Source organism: Brienomyrus brachyistius, unplaced genomic scaffold, assembly GCF_023856365.1.
Source record: "Brienomyrus brachyistius isolate T26 unplaced genomic scaffold, BBRACH_0.4 scaffold53, whole genome shotgun sequence".
Classification (NCBI taxonomy): domain Eukaryota; kingdom Metazoa; phylum Chordata; class Actinopteri; order Osteoglossiformes; family Mormyridae; genus Brienomyrus; species Brienomyrus brachyistius.
This window is the reverse complement of record NW_026042328.1, coordinates 1,114,045-1,140,159: the sequence shown is the minus strand read 5'-3', so window position 1 is coordinate 1,140,159 and position 26,115 is coordinate 1,114,045. Positions and strand designations below refer to the sequence as shown.

The 26,115-nt window shown below is 49.3% G+C and overlaps 1 protein-coding gene and 1 long non-coding RNA gene across 6 annotated transcripts in view; one reads left to right on the top strand and one right to left on the bottom strand.

The window, feature by feature from the left end:
* The window catches only part of LOC125723985 (bone morphogenetic protein 6-like), a 32,267-nt gene extending 6,497 nt beyond the window's left edge, over window positions 1–25,770 (top strand). Inside the window, exons 3-8 of the mRNA XM_049000810.1 lie at window positions 10,662–10,854; window positions 15,673–15,821; window positions 16,290–16,493; window positions 22,168–22,244; window positions 23,053–23,163; window positions 24,383–25,770. Of these exons, the coding sequence (XP_048856767.1) occupies window positions 10,662–10,854; window positions 15,673–15,821; window positions 16,290–16,493; window positions 22,168–22,244; window positions 23,053–23,163; window positions 24,383–24,532 (884 nt within the window). The 3' untranslated portion in view covers window positions 24,533–25,770. The remainder of the gene's footprint in view (window positions 1–10,661; window positions 10,855–15,672; window positions 15,822–16,289; window positions 16,494–22,167; window positions 22,245–23,052; window positions 23,164–24,382) is intronic.
* Window positions 2,706–4,313, bottom strand: LOC125723987 (uncharacterized). Of its 5 annotated transcripts, none has more exons than XR_007387098.1 (3): window positions 4,272–4,313; window positions 3,201–3,394; window positions 2,706–2,813 (listed from the first exon to the last, which is right to left on the bottom strand). It is a non-coding gene; the product is annotated as an uncharacterized LOC125723987 (long non-coding RNA). The 5 variants fall into 5 exon arrangements; XR_007387099.1 differs by lacking the exon at window positions 4,272–4,313 and adding an exon at window positions 4,175–4,216; XR_007387096.1 differs by lacking the exon at window positions 4,272–4,313 and adding an exon at window positions 3,979–4,020.
* Window positions 25,771–26,115: the final 345 nt, after the last annotated feature.

Sequence of the window (26,115 nt, the reverse complement as noted above, 5' to 3'; positions counted from 1 at the left end):
TCTACAAGAAGAGCGTGGGGTTTACCTGTCTGCATGTTTCAATGGAAGTACGTAGGGATTCTCTGTTGGCGTTTTCTACAAGAGGAGCGTGGGGTTTATCTGTCTGCATGTTTCAATGGAAGTATGTGGGGATTCTCTGTCGGCGTGTTGCATGAGAAGAGTGTGGGGTTTCCCTGTCGGCATGTTGCATGAGAAGAGCGTGGGGTTTCTCTGTCGGCATGTTGCATGAGAAGAGCGTGGGGTTTCTCTGTCGGCATGTTACATGAGAAGAGCGTGGGGTTTCTCTGTCGGCATGTTACATGAGAAGAGCGTGGGGTTTCTCTGTCGGTATGTTGCATGAGAAGAGCGTGGGGTTTCTCTGTCGGCGTGTTGCATGAGAAGAGTGTGGGGTTTCTCTGTCGGCGTGTTGCATGAGAAGAGCGTGGGGTTTCTCTGTCGGCATGTTGCATGAGAAGAGTGTGGGGTTTCTCTGTCGGCGTATTGCATGAGAAGAGCGTGGGGTGTCTCTGTCGGCATGTTACATGAGAAGAGCGTGGGGTTTCTCTGTCGGCGTGTTGCATGAGAAGAGTGTGGGGTTTCTCTGTCGGCGTGTTGCATGAGAAGAGCGTGGGGTTTCTCTGTCGGCATGTTGCATGAGAAGAGCGTGGGGTTTCTCTGTCAAGGTGTTCTATGACAAGAGCTCTTTGAATGCTGCTGAGAAAGGCTTCTGATGATGGATTGATCGGGGGGGAGGGGTTGCCTTAGCGATGCAGAGCTAACCAGACACATAGACAGTTAACCAAGCTGCCTCCCCCCTTTGTTACTGGGAATCCCCCCCGAAATGTGGCTGGAAGCCTGCAATTCCGTGACTGGTCACTGACAAGTGTGTACGTGACCTGCATTGTCATCGAGCCCCCCCCCCCAAAGCTAATGGGTGCTAATGGCTGCAGCCACAAAGCATTAGCACGGCTCTGCTGCACAGAACACACCTTTCATTACTGCTGTGGTCCAACACACTATGGCTGCCCCTAATGACACACAGGTATGAAGGGGATGTGTGGGACCATTCAGGCTAGCAGTGATGGGATCCTGATATGGGCTCTGTGTCCTGGCACAGACCATAATCACTCCTAATTATCCATGTCTTCTGTTTTCTCAGGGAGCAGGATCTCTGTGCACACTGTGGTATATCTCTGTCTGGCTTGTCATTCTTCCGTAGATTTGCCCTGCGCAAAATCGATTTTGGACGTGACTACAGGGCTAGCTTGGCATGTGGGATTGGGTGCTTGGTGATGACCTTCATCTCAGCGTTGTTTGGTCAGCCAGCTGACTATGCTTGAGGCTGATGCCTTTTCCCTGGGACACACACGGTGACAGACGGCCCGCTTGTTTGAACTGGGTGGACGTCTGACATGTGCTGCTGCTCAGGGCGGTTTTCCATCCAGCAGCAGTGTGACATAGCAGAGAAGCTTCTAGGTCTGGGTAAAAACCACTGCTACGTGAAGTACCACACTCAGCCTCTTGGGGGCGGTCTGTGTCGCATCCTGTCCTCAGAGAGAGCCGGAGTTCAGGCAGCTGGAGGGGATAATGTAGTTTTGCTTTATAGAGGGACCCTACAAATCAAGGAAGGATCAAAGAGAGGAGGTCACAGAAGGCTGCCATTCCCAGCCTGATCCCATGGAGACTTATTTCAGCCCACATCGTGGAAAATGCCACTGAAGAGAAGAGTTAAAATAAACCGCTAACACTTCAAAGCCTTGAGGAAACGTTCACACTTAAAGCTAACGGTAGGAGCTCGTCAGAGAAGTGCTGAAGCACTGCTTTACCATTTGTGCCTGCAGGGGGCGCATGTGAGTTAATGGCCTCTTGCTGAGAACTCCTGGACCCAAGGAAGCTAATTATATCTCCAGCAATAATAGTTGGAGGAGAGCTTTAATTATGAAAGCACAAAGCAATTAGACGACCCCCAGCTGTCTGGACATACTGGTGGGGGGGGGGGGGGGGGGTCTCCAGAGGTGCAGCGGCAGACGGCTCACAGTGTGACTGCAGAAAGACATCAGATAATGATAAATCTTTCATTTGCAGTATGAGTGTAGGTACATCGGAATTCCAACCCCATCTTACTCTCCAAAGCTTGGGGTCACAGCACTAATGTGCAGTATCCCTGGAGCTGGGGGGTGGTGGTGGGTAAGGGCCTGGCTGAAGGGCCCATGGACATGTGAGTGTTCTGTCAGGGCTCAAACCAGCAACCTTCTGATCACATGCACAGAGGCTTAGCCTGCTGAACCACACGCTGTCCCCATCTGTACAGACATGTGAGTGTTCTGTCAGGGCTCAAACCAGCAACCTTCTGATCACATGCACAGAGGCTTAGCCTGCTGAACCACACACTGTCCCCATCTGTACAGACATGTGAATGTTCTGTAAGGGCTCAAAACCGGCAACCTTCTGATCACATGCACAGAGGCTTAGCCTGCTGAAACACACACTGCCCCCATCTGTACAGACATGTGAATGTTCTGTAAGGGCTCAAAACCGGCAACCTTCTGATCACATGCACAGAGGCTTAGCCTGCTGAACCACACACTGCCCCCATCTATACAGACATGTGAATGTTCTGTCAGGGCTCAAACCAGCAACCTTCTGATCACATGCACAGAGGCTTAGCCTGCTGAACCACACACTGTCCCCATCTGTAGAGACATGTGAGTGTTCTGTCAGGGCTCAAACCAGCAACCTTCTGATCACATGCACAGAGGCTTAGCCTGCTGAACCACACACTGCCCCCATCTGTACAGACATGTGAATGTTCTGTCAGGGATCAAACCAGCAACCTTTTGATCACATGCACAGAGGCTTAGCCTGCTGAACCACACACTGTCCCCATCTGTACAGACATGTGAGTGTTCTGTCAGGGCTCAAACCGGCAACCTTCTGATCACATGCACAGAGGCTTAGCCTGCTGAATCACACACTGTCCCCATCTGTACAGACGTGAATGTTCTGTCAGGGCTCAAACCAGCAACCTTCTGATCACATGCACAGAGGCTTAGCCTGCTGAATCACACACTGTCCCCATCTGTACAGACATGTGAATGTTCTGTAAGGGCTCAAAACCGGCAACCTTCTGATCACATGCACAGAGGCTTAGCCTGCTGAACCACACACTGCCCCCATCTATACAGACATGTGAATGTTCTGTCAGGGCTCAAACCAGCAACCTTCTGATCACATGCACAGAGGCTTAGCCTGCTGAACCACACACTGTCTCCATCTGTACAGACATGTGAATGTTCTTTCAGGGCTCAAACCAGCAACCTTCTGATCACATGCACAGAGGCTTAGCCTGCTGAACCACACACTGCCCCCATCTGTACAGACATGTGAATGTTCTGTCAGGGCTCAATCCAGCAACCTTCTGGTCACATGCACAGAGGCTTAGCCTGCTGAACCACACACTGCCCCCATCTGTACAGACATGTGAATGTTCTGTCAGGGCTCAATCCAGCAACCTTCTGGTCACATGCACAGAGGCTTAGCCTGCTGAACCACACACTGCCCCCATCTGTACAGACATGTGAGTGTTCTGTCAGGGCTCAAACCGGCAACCTTCTGATCACATGCACAGAGGCTTACCCTGCTGAACCACACACTGTCCCCATCTGTACAGACATGTGAATGTTCTGTCAGGGCTCAAACCAGCAACCTTCTGATCACATGCACAGAGGCTTAGCCTGCTGAACCACACACTGTCCCCATCTGTACAGACATGTGAATGTTCTGTCAGGGCTCAAAACCGGCAACCTTCTGGTCACATACACAGAGGCTTAGCCTGCTGAACCACACACTGTCCCCATCTGTACAGACATGTGAATGTTCTGTCAGGGCTCAAAACCGGCAACCTTCTGATCACATGCACAGAGGCTTAGCCTGCTGAACCACACACTGTCCCCATCTGTAGAGACATGTGAATGTTCTGTCAGGGCTCAAACCAGCAACCTTCTGATCACATGCACAGAGGCTTAGCCTGCTGAACCACACACTGTCCCCATCTGTACAGACATGTGAATGTTCTGTCAGGGCTCAAAACCGGCAACCTTCTGGTCACATACACAGAGGCTTAGCCTGCTGAACCACACACTGTCCCCATCTGTACAGACATGTGAATGTTCTGTCAGGGCTCAAAACCGGCAACCTTCTGATCACATGCACAGAGGCTTAGCCTGCTGAACCACACACTGTCCCCATCTGTAGAGACATGTGAGTGTTCTGTCAGGGCTCAAACCAGCAACCTTCTGATCACATGCACAGAGGCTTAGCCTGCTGAACCACACACTGTCCCCATCTGTATAGACATGTGAATGTTCTGTCAGGGCTCAAACCAGCAACCTTATGATCACATGCACAGAGGCTTAGCCTGCTGAACCACACACTGTCTCCATCTGTACATCAGTTGTGTTGAGGGCAGAGGTGGCATCCAGTAACTGTAACTGAGGCATTCCCCAGATGTCTGTGCACTTAGGGACGCGAGATAAGATAAGATAAGATGAGATAAGATGAATAAAGTTCTTCTTATCTTATCTTATCTCGAGGGAAATTCTTTTGTCTTAAACTATAACAGATATAATAAAATAACAGATAATTAGTGCAAGTGGTTATGAAAAGTAACTTAGTGCCATGGATTAAATGAGATAGCAGCTTGTGATGAGAGAATGAAACAAACAATCAGTCGCATACAGGTGAGTAAATAAAAAGCAGATGAGTAATACAATCCGAATGAGAACCTAATGACCTAAATGTTGAAAAGGTGAAAAAAATCATCTACAGAAAGGGGTATACAGGATTTCCTGTAGCGTTTCGGTTCTGCATTTTCAGGCAATGAGTCTTCTGCTGTGGGAGCTCTTATGACCCATCCTGGAGGCGTGCATGGGGTGGGAGGGGCTGTCCATGATGCTGAGAAGCTTTTTCAGCATTCTCCTCTCAGACACCTCCGCCAGGTTCTCCAGTCTGACCCCCAGGACAGAACCAGCCGTTCTAATCAGCTTGTTCAGCCTGTTGGTATCAGCTGTCTTCACCACACTGCCCCAGCACACAGCTGCAAAAGCACCACACTCTACTACAGAATGATAGAACATAGTCAGCATTTTACTACAGACGTTGAAAGACCTGAGCCACCTCAGTAAGGAGCTATACGGCGGAGGGATCCATCTGTGAGCTGAGATGTAACCACCGACTCCAAATGAATGGGGAAAGAGAACGGTGTAATTACAAAGCAGCAATCGGGATTTATGCCAGTTTGATTTTTATAATTGTGTTTTTTTTTTTTTTTTTTAATTTTCATTGGATGCCTTGAATTTTTTGGAAAGGATGATTCTGCTTATACAAAATCATTTCTGTAACATTTCAGGGTAAAGTGCTCAATTCCTTCTCACATTTACTTAAAAGCCTGACTTGTTCTGACAAAAATCAAGCTCAAGCCAAGTAGGAATCCCCTTTTGTTCAGTTTAACATCTATTTAGTAAAAGTGGCTTTGAGTTTTAATAATGACTTGCAGGACAGAGTAGACTGTACTGCCTACAGCCGCACGCCCCAAGCAGCTGCTCCGTGTAGTGATTGGTGCCGTCATTCTTGTTGCTGAGGAAGAGTGTGGATCACATCATCCTTTGCATTATCCAGAGTTCAGATGCATTTCTCGCATGTGGTATGCGGGAGCCACCTCTGACTGCAGCTCTGTTACGCGCTCGCTCTGGGCCCTGTCGAGGATGCGGTTGTGGGTCTTTTTATTATTGTTATTTGTTATAAAATGCGTCACTTGCATGTGATATGCGGGATCTGCCTCTGTCCTCAGCTCAGTAACACGTTCGTTCTGGGCTCCGCCAAGGACGTGGTCGCAGGCCTTTTTGTTATTGTTATTTGTTATAAAATGCGTCACTCGCATGCAGTATGCGGGAGCCGCCTCTGTCCACAGGTCCGCAATGTGCTCGCTCTGGGCCTTGCCAAGGAGGCGCTCACAGGCCTTTTTATTATTGTTATATGTTATAAGATGCGTCACTCGCATGCAGTATGCGGGAGCCGCCTCTGTCCGCAGGTCCGCAATGCGCTCGCTCTGGGCCTTGCCAAGGAGGCGCTCACAGGCCTTTTTATTATTGTTATTTGTTATAAAATGCGTCACTCGCATGCAGTATGCGGGAGCCGCCTCTGTCCTGAGGTCCTCATTGCGCTCACTCTGGGCCTTGCCAAGGAGGCGCTCACAGGCCTTTTCATTATTTTTATTTGTTATAAAATGCGTCACTCGCATGCAGTATGCGGGAGCCGCCTCTGTACGCAGGTCCGCAATGCGCTCACTCTGGGCCTTGCCAAGGAGGCGCTCACAGGCCTTTTTATTATTGTTATATGTTATAAGATGCGTCACTCGTATGCAGTATGCGGGAGCCGCCTCTGTCCGCAGGTCCGCAATGCGCTCGCTCTGGGCCTTGCCAAGGAGGCGCTCACAGGCCATTTAATTATTGTTATTTGTTATTTCAAAGCTTAATCAGGTAGGATTGCTCAGCCCACTGCACATCCATCTGCCTGCAGGACTAGTGGCAGGAATGATGCATGACTGATGGTGCAGCGTAACCTTCAAACTAATTGGTACTGAGAGGAGCCATTCCTCCGAGGGAGGGGAGGAGGGCATAGTAGCTGAGTGGAGGGCGAATGGCCTTCTCCTCCCCCGTGCCAACTGGCCTTCTCCTCCCCCGTGCCAATTGGCCTTCTCCTCCCCCATGCCAACAGGCCTTCTCCTACCCCGTTCCAACTGGCCTTCTCCTCCCCCGTGCCAAATGGCCTTCTCCTCCACCGTGCCAACTGGCCTTCTCCTCCCCCGTGCCAAATGGCCTTCTCCTCCCCCGTTCCAACTGGCCTTCTCCTCCCCCGTGACAACTGGCCTTCTCCTCCCCCGTGCCAAATGGCCTTCTACTCCCCCGTTCCAAGACGCCAAGAAACTTTAGTTCCACTCCATCATACTGGGTTGCCTTGTGAAGGAGCAAATCTAGCAAGTCTGCATGGATCCCCCTGCTGGCAGAGCAGAGCACTGTCTTTCCCAGTTATAAGCATGTGCTTGCTGCCCCAGGTGTGGAGCGGCACAGGTGAAGCCTGGATTGTCAGGCCTATGTGATCCCAGGCCAGCCTGTCACAGTGTTTTCACACCTCATGGTTCTAAAGGTCTTTTCTATGCGGGTCGATGGCAGAAACTGATGTGACAACAACAACAACAACAACAAATTTATTTTTGTATAGCGCATTATCACAACATTACATTGTCTCAAAGCGCTTTACAGCATCCGCACCCAAAAGCCCCCAGTGAGCAAGCCAAAGGCGACAGTGGCAAGGAAAAACTCCCAAGAAGGAAGAAACCTTGGGAGGGACCAGACTCAAAGGGGGAGCCCATCCTCCAAGGGCCGGCAGGGAGAGTCAAATAAGAGTCAAAGGCAGTGGTGTCAGACATGAAAGATGACACAGGCAGATGGGCGAGCTGGATGCAGGGACGACACTGGTGGTGGCGACGTCACATTTAGTAGGGTATGCTGGTCATCTTGATAGATTGAGGTCTCCAGGCATCACCCCCCAGGAGGAGTAGGGGAAATAAAATGTACAATTAGTCAAAGTAGAGGAGGCTATCGGCAGTGCTAAAAGCTAGATGAGTGCAATATGAAGTCCAATGTACAAGCTCCAGCAGATATGGCTATGGCAGCATCAGTAGGAGGGAGAGGCAAGTGGGAATGCAGGCATGGGGAGACCCTGAAATGTCAGCACTCCAGCTCCACAAGGGATTGCGAAGCTAGAGTGACAGCACTGACAGTCCAGTTAATCCAAAGCCAATGGCACCGATCCCCACCCAGCTCTATACCTCACACTACAGGTCTGACTGGGAGTGAGGAGTTAGCTAGAGCTAGAACTAGTGTCCCTATACGCTAAACTAAACAGGTGTGTTTTTAGTCTGGACTTGAATATTGAGAGTGAACCTGAAACCCGCACATCCGGTGGAAGACCATTCCACAGCTGAGGAGCTTTGTAGGAGAAAGCTCTGCAGCCTGCCGTAGCTTTTTCTACCTTAGGTACTAACAGGTATCCCAAGAAGCAACCGTGGAGGGTTGTATGTGGTCAGCAGATCACTAAGGTATTCTGGTGCAAGGCCATTGAGTGCTTTATAAGTTAATAGCAGTATTTTATAGTCAATTCGAGACTTAACTGGCAGCCAATGAAGAGAGGATAAGACCGGTGTAATATGATCACATTTTTTAGCATTTGTTAGAACTCTGGTTGCAGCATTCTGTACCATCTGAAGTTTATGCAAGGATCCAGACGGGCAACCCGATAGGAGGGCATTACAGTAATCCAGTCTGGAACTTACGAAGGCATGTATTAGTTTTTCTGCATCATTAAGTGAGAGCATCTTACAAAGCTTGGCTATGTTCCGTAGATGACAAAATGCAGCTCTAGTAATACTTCTTATGTGAGCATCAAAGCATAGATCTGAATCGACAAGAACGCCAAGATTTCTAACCACCGTGTTAGGTTGTGTAGGAAGGCTACCAACGTTGAGGTGGTGAAACTTATTTCTAGCAGCCTTGGGACCAATTACCAGAACTTCTGTGTTTTCTGTGTTTAACATAAGGAATTTTTTTGCCATCCAGCACCGGATATCTAATAGACAGTCTTCTAACCGAGATAGCAGTGATATATCATCAGGGTTAACAGATATGTACAACTGTGTATAATCTGCATAACAATGAAACCCAATACCATGATTTCTAATAATGTTACCAAGAGGTAGCATGTATAGGGTAAACAGTAGCGGGCCCAGGACTGATCCCTGTGGGACACCATATTCAACTTTTGTGGCCTTGGATGATTCATTGTTCACATGGGCATACTGATAGCGATCAGATAAATATGAGCGGAACCAAGAAAGTGCTGTCCCTGTAATGCCAACTACACCTTCTAACCGGTCCAAGAGGATATTATGGTCCACAGTATCGAACGCTGCAGTTAAATCTAGCAATACCAACAGAGATACACAGCCACGGTCAGAAGCCACAAGTACATCATTCATTACTTTGACTAGAGCAGTTTCTGTGCTATGGTTTGGTCTAAAGTCAGACTGATATAATTCATTGGTATTATTTTGACAGTTAGTGTATGTTCTGCTTTTATTTGACATTTCACTGCAAGCTCATATTCTTCACTAAAATAACTAGGCCAACCTCCATCTGTTCAGCAACTCATAGGAACACTTCAGGCATAATTCAAACTTAGGGCCTACTGGAGGGTCCCCCTCTGTGCTGGATTCGGAGACTGACAGCTAACTTAGTGTCACAGACCTCATCTGTGCTCAGCCTGAAGTTCACTGGCCTCTCAACAATGTGCTCAGCAGACAAGCAGGTGACTGTGGCTCCCTGCAGTTTGTCCTGTTCACACGATTCTTATTACATCCAAGTAGATGGGGAAGGTCTCCGCCAGTGTGTGCCTCGTCCGCGCCTGAAGAAGCGATTTCCTCCCGTCAGCCTCTTCCTCTCCAGCCCACGTTGATCACTGCTTCTCAATGGAAACATCTGTCTCCAAGGCCAATGAAGAAGACATCGAGGAGGCTCGCCCTGGATTAATGAGATTCGATTAGAAAAACAGCACATCGAATCGTAGCCCGATCCCGGACTGCGCTGAGTCCCAGATAGAGGGCAGTTACCTTATTATCCTGATGTGTTCAGGCTGAGATGAAGGGGTGCTGCACTCACAAGAGTCTGCATAGTGTCGCATTAAAGTGGAAATGCCTTGGAGCAGAGGGCTGGGGCCACAGACCACAGGTGGGGCCCTCAGGGACACCCGACCGACCCGTTTAAAAGGGTAGGGATCCAAAAAGCCTTTTCCGGCATGTTAGGCCTCCAATCCTCTGGATTGGGTCCTTGGATTGTGTAGCGGATGGTACCTGACTGTGCCTTGTGGGAGAGATGGAAACGGAATGCAGCAGCACAGTGCAGACAGCTCATCTGCTGGGGGCCCCTGGGAATGGAGGAGGGGGCCGTCACTTCCCCTTCCTACAGCGGCGTGATGCCGGATCTAAGTAGATGGATGGCTTAATGTCCCCCACAGCTGGAGAGATGTAACCTCTGTTAATATGTTAAGGCAGTGTTTCCAAACCTGGTCCTCGGGGGCCACAGATGGTCCATGTTTTTGCTCCCTGCCAGGAGAGAGCAGAAATGTGGATCGTCTGCAGGTCCCTGACTACACCGCGTTAAAGGCATAAACTTCCGACGTGTTTATATTCCGGGAACTTCCATGACCAAGCAATACATTTTTCAAGCAAAAATCAGAAATTAGATAATTACAGACATATTAGTCATCATTTTGCTTTAATATAAAACTCTAATATCAGATCACTGTGTGGTACCTAATCAATCCTAATCAGTGCTGAGTGCACATGCTTGTCCTATTTTAACTTAGTTAAGACAAACCCAGGTTTGTTGCCGTTTCTTAGTTGCTCAACACTAGTCCAGTATAGAAGGGTAAACATGTCTTGACCCCAAGGGTGTAGGTTTGCACTGTATTTTTTCATGTAGCAGTTCTGAAGTGGATGTTTAACTTGAGGAACAAGGAGCAAGATCACAAAGGCTGGTTCACAGATTTCAGTTTGTGTGTCTGGGCAGCGGAACAGGACAGCGACCCATCCCCATCCCAGCGGTGGTCCAGAGGCCTCAGGTTCAACCTGTCCCAGATCAATGAAGGCGGGGCCATCATCGCCTCCGAGCTGCGGCTGTACAAGGCTGCTGTCGCCGAGGCCTTCAGGAATGAGACGCTGGTCATCAGGGTCTACCAGGTGGTACAAGCGCGGTGGGACAGGTACGAATGCTTCCACGCAGGGCTGGGACGGGCTTCTGATCGGGGGGGGCTGGACTACTGGACAGATGTTTCTTTAAAATGACTTCCACAAGTAATACCTATTAAACCATGAATGAATCACTCACTTAAGTTGCTTGTATTTCCTATAACACATTATCATGTGATAGTAACATTGTTTAAAGCAATGCTTAATTTTATTTTGTTTTTGTTATTTTGTGCGTTTTTCTTTCCGAATTACAGAAGTTGTTTTTATGAACTTCTTTCCCCACATTTTGCCTTTTCATTTTCTCCTCATTTCTGCGGCCACACGGACCAAAACACTTGCGAAGACCTTCTGTGATCTTCACAATCAATCTTTATTTCTAGGGAAGCGACCCGGCCGCTCGCCACCACACATTTTCACCTGGTGGCTTCTGGCAGCCGTCCAGCACTAATATCGCTACTTCCTTGCAAAGAAGAGACAGTTTGTAGTCAGTCCTGCAGGCAGTTTCCACTTGAGCGGGCCGCGTGCAGGCAGGCGAGCAGCACACACTGACGCTCACAGCCCTGCCAACCTGTCTCTGCGCAGGTGGAATTACAGCGGTGCTGAAAGCCCACGTTTAGCTTTGTCCAGGCCAGTACGTCGAGGTGCGGTCGGAAAATGCACACCCCTGAAGCACTGATCACACCGTAGCGGGCAGTGGGCCCTGAAGGAGGATTAATTGAGTGCTAGGAAGCGTGTGCAGGTCTTTCTCACCACGGGAGACATTTCCAGACTCTTCGTTTGCACAGCGTCTTGTTTTAGCAGAGGGACGACCGCAGGAGCTTCAGAAATAGCCCTGCTCGGGTGTCCAAAAAAGTGTCTAACCAACTCACGTCAAGCAGTCACCGCGGGGGTGATGGGAAGCCTGCTGCCTTACCAGCCAATAAAATTACAGGCCTTTATTTACGCTGGAAACGGAGTAAACAATAGTGTCTAAAATATGCACTGTATGGATTCACTTTGTGTCATTTAGGAAGAGCACGCGAGTTGTGTGTTTTCACAGGTTCACTATTTAGAGAGTGAGGAACCAGTTTATTCGTAATAAATCAGTCCCTCTCCTGATTTTTTTTTTACGTTGCTCTGTTTGATAAGCTGTAATTTTTACTGTGATAAACACGATGGATTTCTTTTCTGGAGACATGTGCCAAGGAGCATAAACCCGCTCACATTATTTCAGCAAAGGTCTTACCTTGAAGGACATCACCGCCTGGCATGTGGCATTGGTGGAGACTTTCCTGCTGTTTTCACTCTCCTGAACCCCGAATGTCATGCAGCACATACATCTGCCTGCTGACAGATTAATGCTAAGCTTTCTGAAGTCTTCCCAGTGTAATTGCTTTGATTATAGCTCTCTGTCTTTAATAAGTATATTGGTCTTGAGCAGAATAAAAAGCGGGCAGAGAGGCACATGCTGCAAATGTGGGCCAGTGTCTGTGCGCTAAAGCGACACAGCTAGAGGAAGACACAGCTCTGCCAATTTATGTGTCAGTAGGACCAGTGTCTGTGTGCCAAAACGGCACAGCTATAGGAAGGCACAGCTCTGCCATTTTATGTGTCAGTAGGGCCAGTGCCTGTGCGCTAAAGCGGCACAGCTAGAGGAAGGCACAGCTCTGCCATTTTATGTGTCAGTAGGGCCAGTGCCTGTCTGCTAAAGTGGCACAGCTAGAGAAAGACACAGCTCTGCCGTTTTATGTGTCAGCAGGGACAGTGTCTGTGCGCTAAAGCGGCACAGCTAGAGGAAGGCACAGCTCTGATGTTTTATGTGTCAGCAGGGCCAGTGTCTGTGCCCTAAAGTGGCACAGCTAGAGGAAGGCACAGCTCTGATGTTTTATGTGTCAGCAGGGCCAGTGTCTGTGCGCTAAAGCGGCACAGCTAGAGGAAGGCACAGCTCTGATGTTTTATGTGTCTGCAGGGTCAGTGCCTGTGTGCTAAAGCGGCACAGCTAGAGGAAGGCACAGCTCTGATGTTTTATGTGTCTGCAGGGTCAGTGCCTGTGCCCTAAAGCGGCACAGCTATAGGAAGGCACAGCTCTGATGTTTTATGTGTCTGCAGGGTCAGTGCCTGTGCCCTAAAGCGGCACAGCTAGAGGAAGGCACAGCTCTGATGTTTTATGTGTCAGCAGGGCCAGTGTCTGTGCGCTAAAGGGGCACAGCTAGAGGAAGGCACAGCTCTGAAGTTTTATGTGTCAGCAGGGCCAGTGCCTGTGCACTAAAGTGGCACAGCTAGAGGAAGGCACAGCTCTGATGTTTTATGTGTCTGCAGGGTCAGTGCCTGTGCACTAAAGCGGCACAGCTAGAGGAAGGCACAGCTCTGATGTTTTATGTGTCTGCAGGGTCAGTGCCTGTGTGCTAAAGCGGCACAGCTAGAGGAAGGCACAGCTCTGATGTTTTATGTGTCTGCAGGGTCAGTGCCTGTGCCCTAAAGCGGCACAGCTAGAGGAAGGCACAACTCTGATGTTTTATGTGTCTGCAGGGTCAGTGCCTGTGCCCTAAAGCGGCACAGCTAGAGGAAGGCACAGCTCTGATGTTTTATGTGTCTGCAGGGTCAGTGCCTGTGCCCTAAAGCGGCACAGCTAGAGGAAGGCACAGCTCTGATGTTTTATTCACCTCTTGTTCTGGTGTCTTTGGCAAAATTAAGTTATTGCTGGAAAGAGAAAAACAGAACTGTGTTATTTTCTCTTATCACCTAGCGCCATTCCAGTCAACAATTACATTTTTTCCTTGATAATAATATTAGTAGCTAAATTTTCTACTGTTACTTCTACTGGAAGTCAGCTTACTATTCCCCTTTTTACCAACTTCAGCTACTCCCTCAGTTCTCCCCTATTCTTTTCCGTTTTCTTTTAGGTCCAGTAGATGCTTCAGTCTTTACCGTGTCCGGTATAAAGAGTCCACTATGTTGGTGATTTTTACAGCGTTCAACAAGCATAAAAGCAGTAAAGAGATTTACTAGCTACAGCCTCTTGTAACCTAAGAAGTCAGTAATGAAGCTTCTGTATGCCTTTTAGTGGTCCTGGGCCACGCCCTTGCCTCCGCAAGGTGATTCAACTCAGGGCTACCTCCATGCCAAATGGTGGGGGCTGTGGGGTGCCTTACAAACCACCCTAAGTAACGGCCAAGGACGAGAGCCTCTTTGTATTATAGTGGCTATGCTGCTGGGGCTGGCTGTCAGCCTTGAGCTGAAGCCTTGCTTCACTGGCAGAGAGTGACTCAGGGGTTGGGGCTGTGGTGCGCGTCTGTCATTCTGTGATATAGTGACGTGGTGTGGTGTACTATCTGAAGCCTTGCCTCACTTGTGGAGAGCGGCTTTGGGGTTGGGGCTGTGTTGCGCGTCTGTGTCATTACTGTGATATAGTGACGTGGTGTGGTGTACTATCTGAAGCCTTGCTTCACTTGTGGAGAGCGGCTTTGGTGTTGGGGCTGTGTTGCGCGTCTGTGTCATTACTGTGATATAGTGGCGTGGTGTGGTGTACTATCTGAAGCCTTGCCTCACTTGTGGAGAGCGGCTTTGGGGTTGGGGCTGTGGTGCGCGTCTGTGTCATTCTGTGATATAGTGACGTGGTGTGGTGTACTATCTGAAGCCTTGCCTCACTTGTGGAGAGCGGCTTTGGGGTTGGGGCTGTGGTGCGCGTCTGTGTCATTACTGTGATATAGTGACGTGGTGTGGTGTACTATCTGAAGCCTTGCTTCACTTGTGGAGAGCGGCTTTGGTGTTGGGCCTGTGGTGCGCGTCTGTGTCATTCTGTGATATAGTGACGTGGTGTGGTGTACTATCTGAAGCCTTGCCTCACTTGTGGAGAGCGGCTTTGGGGTTGGGGCTGTGGTGCGCGTCTGTGTCATTCTGTGATATAGTGACGTGGTGTGGTGTACTATCTGAAGCCTTGCCTCACTTATGGAGAGCGGCTTTGGGGTTGGGGCTGTGGTGCGCATCTGTGTCATTCTGTGATATAGTGACGTGGTGTGGTGTACTATCTGAAGCCTTGCTTCACTTGTGGAGAGCGGCTTTGGGGTTGGGGCTGTGGTGCGCGTCTGTGTCATTACTGTGATATAGTGACGTGGTGTGGTGTACTATCTGAAGCCTTGCCTCACTTATGGAGAGCGGCTTTGGGGTTGGGGCTGTGGTGCGCATCTGTGTCATTCTGTGATATAGTGACGTGGTGTGGTGTACTATCTGAAGCCTTGCTTCACTTGTGGAGAGCGGCTTTGGGGTTGGGGCTGTGGTGCGCGTCTGTGTCATTCTGTGATATAGTGACGTGGTGTGGTGTACTATCTGAAGCCTTGCCTCACTTGTGGAGAGCGGCTTTGGTGTTGGGGCTGTGTTGCGCGTCTGTGTCATTACTGTGATATAGTGACGTGGTGTGGTGTACTATCTGAAGCCTTGCTTCACTTGTGGAGAGCGGCTTTGGTGTTGGGCCTGTGGTGCGCGTCTGTGTCATTCTGTGATATAGTGACGTGGTGTGGTGTACTATCTGAAGCCTTGCCTCACTTGTGGAGAGCGGCTTTGGGGTTGGGGCTGTGGTGCGCGTCTGTGTCATTCTGTGATATAGTGACGTGGTGTGGTGTACTATCTGTCACGCATTATAGGAAATAAATAAACATAAATGTGGTGGCCTTCTACCTAACCGTAAGCATCCCCTGCATGTCTACTGCTCAGTGCTGGTCATTTCTACTTGTGCTGAGTCTGCATCCATATAATTGTCTGCTATCACTGAGTTTAATTTTGACAGACAGAGACGTTCTGGCTTCATAAACATACATGTTCCTCCATAACCCAATTTGCAACCCCTGCTCTTTCAGAGAGAGTCAGCTCTTCCTGCTGGAGTCTCGCCGGCTTTTGGTTCGAGAGGACGGCTGGTTGGAGTTTGATGTCACGGCTACGAGCAGCCTGTGGGTGCAGAGTCCACACCAGAATCTCGGGCTGCACATCAGTGTGGAGAACAGCTTTGGTAATGCCCCGGATGCCTGCATGACATCACTGGAGACGAGTGCTGACACGCCACCCTTTTCCAGACAGCTGTTTATAGGTTTTCTTTCAGCCTAAGTATTAAGACAAAAGCAACAGTGTATCACTATATCAACTATATCAAATGAAATACAGAAAAGTTATAACAATTTATAGCACTCTATTAATAAAGTTAATTAACACAACATGACATGACAGCCTGTTACTGTGCAAACACAGTAAAATCAGATCTGACTTGTTATTGATAACAATTGTCTTTGTTGTTTTCCCACATTGTAAATGAGTAGAGGTGAGTAGTGGAATTACATGTATTCATCTATCTGCCACCTTTTTCGAATGTGAGTTACAGTAGACGGCAGGGTTACAATTTTGTGTGTGCTCCCTGGGATTCGAACCCACAACCTTTGAAGTAGAAGCTACATGCCATGGTAACACAATACTGTGTTTGAAGGGAGGATCTTGGACCCAAAGGAGGCAGGGGTCGTGGGACAAGATGGAGCCCAGGAGAAGCAGCCATTCCTGGTGACTTTCCTGAGAGGAAATGAGCCACGCGTACGCTCCACCCGCTCAGCTCGCTCCACCAGCAGGCGGCGCCAGCAGGGCCGCAACCGATCTACCAAAGGCCAGGATGGGCCCAGAGGCAGGGGGATGGCAGGTGCGTGCCACATGCACTCTGCACAGAAATGCATGTAAACACACATGTGCTTCTATGCTTACAGAATTACATACACAAGCACGTGTGCCTACATAAAGTCACACACACGTGCCCATGCGGCTACATAAAGTCACACACACGTGCCCATGTGGCTACAAAAAGTCACACACACGCGTTCCCATGCAGCTACATAAAGTCACACACACGTGCCCTTGCGGCTACATAAAGTCACACACACACGTGCCCATGCGGCTACATAAAGTCACACACACACGTGCACATGCGGCTACATAAAGTCACACACACACGTGCACATGCGGCTACATAAAGTCACACACACGCGTGCCCATGCGGCTACATAAAGTCACACACACACGTGCACATGCAGCTACATAAAGTCACACACACACGTGCCCTTGCGGCTACATAAAGTCACACACACACGTGCACATGCGGCTACATAAAGTCACACACACACGTGCACATGCAGCTACATAAAGTCACACACACACGTGCCCTTGCGGCTACATAAAGTCACACACACACGTGCCCATGCGGCTACATAAAGTCACACACACGGGCACATGCGGCTACATAAAGTCACACACACGCGTGCCCTTGCGGCTACATAAAGTCACACGCACACGTGTACATGCGGCTACATAAAGTCACACACGCGTGCCCTTGCGGCTACATAAAGTCACACACACACGTGCCCATGCGGCTACATAAAGTCACACACACACGTGCCCTTGCGGCTACATAAAGTCACACACACACGTGCCCATGCGGCTACATAAAGTCACACACACACGTGCACATGCGGCTACATAAAGTCACACACACACGTGCCCATGCGGCTACATAAAGTCACACACACGTGCCCATGCGGCTACATAAAGTCACACACACACGTGCACATGCGGCTACATAAAGTCACACACACGTGTGCCCATGCGGCTACATAAAGTCACACACACGTGTGCCCATGCGGCTACATAAAGTCACACACACGTGCCCATGCGGCTAAATAAAGTCACACTTACGTGCCCATGCGGCTACATAAAGTCACACACACATGTGCCCTTGCGGCTACATAAAGTCACACACACACGTGCCCATGCGGCTACATAAAGTCACACACACACATGTGCACATGCGGCTACATAAAGTCACACACACACGTGCACATGCGGCTACATAAAGTCACACACACGTGCCCATGCAGCTACATAAAGTCACACACACACGTGTACATGCGGCTACATAAAGTCACACTTACGTGCCCATGCAGCTACATAAAGTCACACACACGTGCACATGCGGCTACATAAAGTCACACTTACGTGCCCATGCAGCTACATAAAGTCACACACACACGTGCACATGCGGCTACATAAAGTCACACTTACGTGCCCATGCAGCTACATAAAGTCACACACACACGTGCACATGCGGCTACATAAAGTCACACACACACGTGCACATGCAGCTACATAAAGTCACACACACGTGCCCATGCAGCTACATAAAGTCACACACACGTGCACATGCGGCTACATAAAGTCACACACACGTGCCCATGCGGCTACATAAAGTCACACACACACGTGCACATGCGGCTACATAAAGTCACACTTACGTGCCCATGCGGCTACATAAAGTCACACACACACGTGCCCTTGCGGCTACATAAAGTCACACTCACACGTGCACATGCGGCTACATAAAGTCACACACACACGTGCCCTTGCGGCTACATAAAGTCACACACACACGTGCACATGCGGCTACATAAAGTCACACTTACGTGCCCATGCGGCTACATAAAGTCACACACACACGTGCCCTTGCGGCTACATAAAGTCACACACACACGTGCACATGCGGCTACATAAAGTCACACACACACGTGCACATGCGGCTACATAAAGTCACACACACGTGTCCATGCGGCTACATAAAGTCACACACACACGTGCACATGCGGCTACATAAAGTCACACTTACGTGCCCATGCAGCTACATAAAGTCACACACACGTGCACATGCGGCTACATAAAGTCACACACACGTGTGCCCATGCAGCTACATAAAGTCACACACACACGTGCACATGCGGCTACATAAAGTCACACACACGTGCCCATGCGGCTACATAAAGTCACACACACGTGCACATGCGGCTACATAAAGTCACACACACATGCACATGCGGCTACATAAAGTCACACTTACGTGCCCATGCAGCTACATAAAGTCACACACACACGTGCACATGCGGCTACATAAAGTCACACTTACGTGCCCATGCAGCTACATAAAGTCACACACACACGTGCACATGCGGCTACATAAAGTCACACACACACGTGCACATGCAGCTACATAAAGTCACACACACGTGCCCATGCGGCTACATAAAGTCACACACACGTGCACATGCGGCTACATAAAGTCACACACACGTGCCCATGCGGCTACATAAAGTCACACACACACGTGCACATGCGGCTACATAAAGTCACACTTACGTGCCCATGCGGCTACATAAAGTCACACACACACGTGCCCTTGCGGCTACATAAAGTCACACTCACACGTGCACATGCGGCTACATAAAGTCACACACACACGTGCCCTTGCGGCTACATAAAGTCACACACACACGTGCACATGCGGCTACATAAAGTCACACTTACGTGCCCATGCGGCTACATAAAGTCACACACACACGTGCCCTTGCGGCTACATAAAGTCACACACACACGTGCACATGCGGCTACATAAAGTCACACACACACGTGCACATGCGGCTACATAAAGTCACACACACGTGCCCATGCGGCTACATAAAGTCACACACACACGTGCACATGCGGCTACATAAAGTCACACTTACGTGCCCATGCAGCTACATAAAGTCACACACACGTGCACATGCGGCTACATAAAGTCACACACACGTGTGCCCATGCAGCTACATAAAGTCACACACACACGTGCACATGCGGCTACATAAAGTCACACACACGTGCCCATGCGGCTACATAAAGTCACACACACGTGCACATGCGGCTACATAAAGTCACACACACACATGCCCATGCGGCTACATAAAGTCACACACACGTGCCCATGCGGCTACATAAAGTCACACACACGTGCCCATGCGGCTACATAAAGTCACACACACGTGCCCATGCGGCTAAATAAAGTAACACTTACGTGCCCATGTGGCTACATAAGTACACATACATACACATGTGCCTACATACAGACATGCGTGGACATGGTTATATGGCCATGCATTAGCAAAGATATGTTTGAAGGTAGAGAGAACAAAAAAGTAAGCAGCCCTTTGCTCCATCACAGAGGAAACACCGAACATGAGCTGTGCTTTGAAGGCTGTGAGATCAGCTTTCCTGTGAGCACATCCTCCACATGGCTTCACACGGCTGTGCTTTGAAGGCTGTGAGATCAGCCTTCCTGTGAGCATATCCTCCACATAGCTTCACACATGGCTGTGCTTTGAAGGCTGTGAGATCAGCCTTCCTGTGAGCACATCCTTCACATGGCTGTGCTTTGAAGGCTGTGAGATCAGCCTTCCTGTGAGCACATCCTCCACATGGCTTCACACATGGCTGTGCTTTGAAGGCTGTGAGATCAGCCTTCCTGTGAGCACATCCTCCATATGGCTTCACATATGGCTGTGCTTTGAAGGCTGTGAGATCAGCCTTCCTGTGAGCACATCCTCCATATGGCTTCACATATGGCTGTCATGCGGGGTGCTGAAACAGGCCATTTGCTTTCCCCTTTCTGCCCTCATTGTCTCCTTCTGTAATTCCTTGAAGAAGTTTGAATTTATCCTGACTCACAGCCCAGGGTTCAGGGCCACAGTGTTAACACATCGCTGTTGGAGTTTCTAGGGTATTTATGTGCACAAACAAACAATAAAAAACAAACCCAGAATCTTCATCCACTGGAAATGGCAACAGGCCTAAGATGGACAAAGAAAACACTGCTAGCACCTTTCGAGATAATGTGGGGTTTTTAGCTTTAATGAAGCATAGCCGCCCCATTGTGTTTGGCTTAATGACCATGCACTGCTGGTAAAGTAGTGCTACCCAGAGGCCTGTAATTATCCTAGCCAGTCATTAACCAGGCTAGCGTCAATGCGTACAGAAGGACGGCGCACTGCTGTCCAGCTGTGCTTCCTGCCCATCCTCAACATCCTTTTGTTTACTGTTTGACAACCTTAACACAGCAAATAAGTGCAGAGCATCGTAGAGCTTCCTTTCCTCACCTTTTTTGCACGCACCCTGTGAAAGAGTCCTGGGTTTGTGTGCACTGTGACATGCTGAAAAAGCTGCTTTGGCATAATGAAACCTTTATTATGAAATTTAAATTGAGAATGTCATCATATTGCATTGAACTTTTACACTTTTAAACTAATCAAATTCTGAGATGAGTGTTATCTGTCATAAACCTGCTTTAATAATATTCATAAAGTTTCCCAACACAGCACTATCGCTATGTGCTGTGCTGTCAAACTGTCCCACAGGCTTCACCCAGAACACTGCACCCAGAACATTGCACCCAGAACACTGCACCCAGAACACTGCACCCAGAACGCTGCACCCAGAACACTGTTCCCAGAACACTGCACCCAGAACACTGCACCCAGAACACTGCACCCAGACTACTGCACCGAGAACACTGAACCCAGAATACTGCACGCAGAACACTGCACCCAGAACACTGCACACAGAATACTGCACCCAGAACACTGCACCCAGACTACTGCACCCAGAATACTGCACCCAGAACACTGCACCCAGAACACTGCACTCAGAAGCATCAGCGTCAGTCTGCTGTTGACTGAATGTACCAGTGAGATGTGGCCGCACAGTCTGATCACTGCCCAGCAGCTTTGCGATATTCCCAATGAAAAGGTAGAGCTGCCCCAGCGACTCCCCGCTACTCCCAGCTGGCCCTCCATGGTTCAGAGAAGAGACTTGTTAATGGATACCTCCTATTCACCCATTATCCTCCATAAAAGGCAGCCATAAATATCTCTCTTTATTTCCTTGAATGGTAAATACTGATGTTTATTAAGCGACGTGACAAACCAGGTGCTATGGCACACTTGGTAACCCCATAAACAGCTCCACAGCATGCAGCAATGTGCAAAGAGCATTTACAGAGGTGGCCCTCCTTCCCCCAAACGGGACTTGGACAGGGTGACCACGTGGCTCTTCTTTATTTATTTTTCGTGGCGACAGCAGTGGTGCCGGTGAACCTGTTGGATCCTTTCGTGGTCCCCAGTGTGACAAGGACAGAGGCATCTTGGGTAGATCCAGCTGGGCCAGGAGTGACAAATGTGGGCCAGTTTGGACCATGAAGGCCTGTGAGAAAGAGCTCCGATGGCTCATAGCTCTGTTGGCCTCTTTGGCTCTTGGTTTTGTCTAATGCAACCTACTGTTGAGAAGGTCCTCTGAAGATGCTATATCATGACATGGCTCTTTTCAACTGGCCTCAGTAACACATGCTAGTGTAGGTGTGCTAATGTAGCATCTTCATGCAATACAGAGCACCTGTTTTCAGTAATCCTGCAGACAGAAGGAACTTTCTGGCAAAAAGCCCTGCAGTGACCACTCTTCCTCCCCCGCAGACTACAACAGCAGTGACCTGAAGACTGCATGCAGGAAGCAGGAGCTGTACGTCAGCTTCCGGGAGCTGGGCTGGCAGGTACCGGAGCCACGTGCCGAGGGGGTGACAGACCACAGCAGAGGCTGGTTTTGGTACCATTATGACCAAGTGTCATAGAAAAACACTTTTGCAGAAATTTATACTTTTAAGTGCTGTGCTATTCTGCATTTAATAAAAGATGGATCATTAATTTAATGAGCACATTTCGGATAATTAGCCTAGCTATGCTTTACAGTTGTAAAGCACACACACATACTGGCAGGATTTATTTCCCGATTTTGGAAATGGGATTACACTGGTTTGTGAAATTTCGGAGATGTTTGGACCCAGTATACAAAAATGAAGCCCCCGCCCCCCCCCCCCATGAATGTCAGGCTCAGTATTTATAATCAGTCAGATGGTCAGCGACCTCTCCACAAATCTGCATGCTTAGGTGTGTTTGCTTGGCTCCAGTCAACATAACAGGCAGGAAGATTAAGACTTACTTTCATCAGAGTGTATGGCTGAAAAATAGCTTATAGCAGCTTAGCAATTACATTTATTATTTCTTAGGCAACAATTTCTAGCACCATTTACAAATATTGTGGTCTTCTGGGTAGGTGACGTTTGAAGGCTTCCCATAGCAGCTGGTATTGGTAACATTCTGCAGATTGTATGTATTAAATAAGAAGCTTATCTGAGAGAAACCTGCCTGCCAGATTGTAACTGAGCTGTGTGCTGCAGGCAGAGCTTAACGCTGCTGGTGTTCAGGTGACAGCCCAGGTTAAGTGATGCAGGCCTGGTTGAATGTGCCCACTGTCGCACAGTTTTCAGGCCGTTGTGAAACCATTTCTTGTTTGTACGGCAGAACTGGATCATTGCTCCTGAACGCTATGCTGCCAATTACTGCGATGGGGAGTGCAGCTTTCCGCTGAACGCCCACATGAATGCCACAAACCACGCCATCGTGCAGACCCTGGTGAGTCCCACTCTTACAGCTTGTGAGGTCCTAACCTCCTTCAGGGAAGATATACTCTAATAAAGTCTACAGGGAGGAACATAATGAGCAAATATCCTAACGACAAAGGAGGGTCATCTCTACTCATTTGAGAGCCGCTTATCATGGGCGTCTGGGGCCCATCCTGTGAGTCTGAGAGTCCATCACAGTACGCACACAGACATCATACATACATAAATAAATTACACACACACACACACATCCATCCATCCATCCATCCATCCATTTTCCAAACCACTTATCCTATTGGGTCGCGGGGGGTCCGGAGCCTATCCTGGAAGCAATGGCCACGCGGCAGGGAACAACCTAGGATGGGGGGCCAGCCCATCGCAGGGCACACTTACACACCATTCACGCACACATGCACTCCTATGGGCAATTTAGTGACTCCAATTAGCCTCAGCATATTTTTGGACTATGTGGGGAAACCGGAGTACCCGGAGGAAACCCCACGACGACATGGGGAGAACATGCAAACTCCACACACATGTAACCCAGGCGGAGACTCGATCCTGGGTCCCAGAGGTGTGAGGCAACAGTGCTAACCACTGTACCACCATGCGCCCCCCCCACACACACACACACACACACACACACACACACACGCACACACACACACACACAGGTTTGTAATTATATCTTTTTGGGGACTCTCCATTCATTTCTATGGCGAAAACTCTAATTCCATGATGACGACCTTAATCCCTACCCAGCCCTAACCATAACCATAGGTAACCAAACAAAATATGAGACTTTTGGCATTTTTAGTTTTTTGACTGCACTTATAGATCTTTATGGAGACTTGAAAGATGCTCCACACAAAGTCAAAATAACAGGTTTTTTTATCATATTGTGGAGTACTTTTGGTCCCCACAATGAAATATAAACATAATCCACACACACACACACACACTATGGCCCAGTTAGAGAAGCCATGTTACCTGGCCATATGTGGCAGCATTGAGAGCATCCACAGGAAATCTGCACAAACCTTCACATGCAAAGCGGGAGCAGGAGTCAGACGGCCAGCAGTAAACATGCTGCCTGTGCTTGACAGTGATTTATATGAATCTTAAGTATTGAAACAGGATGTAGATCCACTTTGCATGCTCAGCAAAACAGGAATCTTATAGCTGCGAGTCAATGGTGGCAGAGGCACGGTCTATCTGTTCCTCTCCAGGTCCATCTCATGAACCCGGAGAACGTGCCCAAGCCTTGCTGTGCCCCCACCAAGCTGCACGCCATCTCGGTGCTCTACTTCGACGACAACTCCAACGTCATCCTGAAGAAGTACAAGAACATGGCAGTGCGAGCATGCGGCTGCCACTGACCCAGCTGAGCAAACAGCTCTGTGCCCCCCTCCCAAATGCAGCTACATCACTGCAGGACCATGGGGGGGCAGAGACGCTGACCCGGCTGAGCATACGGTTCTGTGCCCCCCTCCCAAATGCAGCTACATCACTGCAGGACCATGGGGGGGCAGAGACGCTGACCCAGCTGAGCATACGGCTCTGTGCCCCCCTCCCAAATGCAGCTACATCACTGCAGGACCATGGGGGGGCAGAGACGCTGACCCAGCTGAGCATACGGCTCTGTGCCCCCCTCCCAAATGCAGCTACATCACTGCAGGACCATGGGGGGGCAGAGACGCTGACCCGGCTGAGCATACGGCTCTGTGCCCCCTCCCAAATGCAGCTACATCACTGCAGGACCAAGGGGGGGGCAGAGACGCTGACCCGGCTGAGCATACGGCTCTGTGCCCCCTCCCAAACGCAGCTACATCACTGCAGGACCATGGGGGGGCAGAGACGCTGACCCGGCTGAGCATACGGCTCTGTGCCCCCCTCCCAAATGCAGCTACATCACTGCAGGACCATGGGGGGGCAGAGACGCTGACCCGGCTGAACATACGGCTCTGTGCCCCCCTCCCAAATGCAGCTACATCACTGCAGGACCATGGGAGGGGGCAGAGACGCTGACCCGGCTGAACATACGGCTCTGTGCCCCCCTCCCAAATGCAGCTACATCACTGCAGGACCATGGGGGGGCAGAGACGCTGACCCGGCTGAGCATACAGCTCTGTGCCCCCTCCCAAACGCAGCTACATCACTGCAGGACCATGGGGGGGGGCAGAGACGCTGACCCGGCTGAGCATACGGCTCTGTGCCCCCTCCCAAACGCAGCTACATCACTGCAGGACCATGGGGGGGGCAGAGACGCTGACCCATCTCTCTCAGGCAGCAAGCAAACGGTCCATTTCTGGGCATGTAACGGGACTAAATGTCATGTGGGGGGGGGGCTTCATCTGTGTATACTAAATGGCATGTGGGGGGGGGGTTCATCTGTGTATACTAAATGGCACAGAACTTAACATCGTGTGTCAAATGAGCTGGAATGCAGGGAGCAGGAATGACAGGAGGAGACAGACACTTACGCAGCTTCATCCCTGTAATACTGGAGAAGTTTTATGTCAGGTAACAGTACAATAAGTGTTCAGCAGTTGTAGTGATTCCCTATGAAAATATGTATTTACGAAAAGTTAAATAAACAGTAGTGTATATATTCAAATTGAATGCGTCCTTGAATTCACTCTAAGTGTGTCCTTATATAGCCAGTTCCAGTGCGTAGGTGAATCCAAACTTGATGTTAAGTCTTAATTCTGGTAAATGATAACAGTATGTGTGATTTCATAATGGCTGTGTTGTGTGTAACAGGTGTCAAAAGGCACAAAGTACTTCATTTCAGTGCAGCACACACACACACACACACACACACACACACACACACACATTTGTATTCATATCTTTGTGGGGACTCTCCATTCATTTCTATGGGCATAACATTAATCAGAGCAATGATGACCTTAACCCCTACCCAGCCGTAACCTTCAGTGTAAGTGACAAAACAAAATTC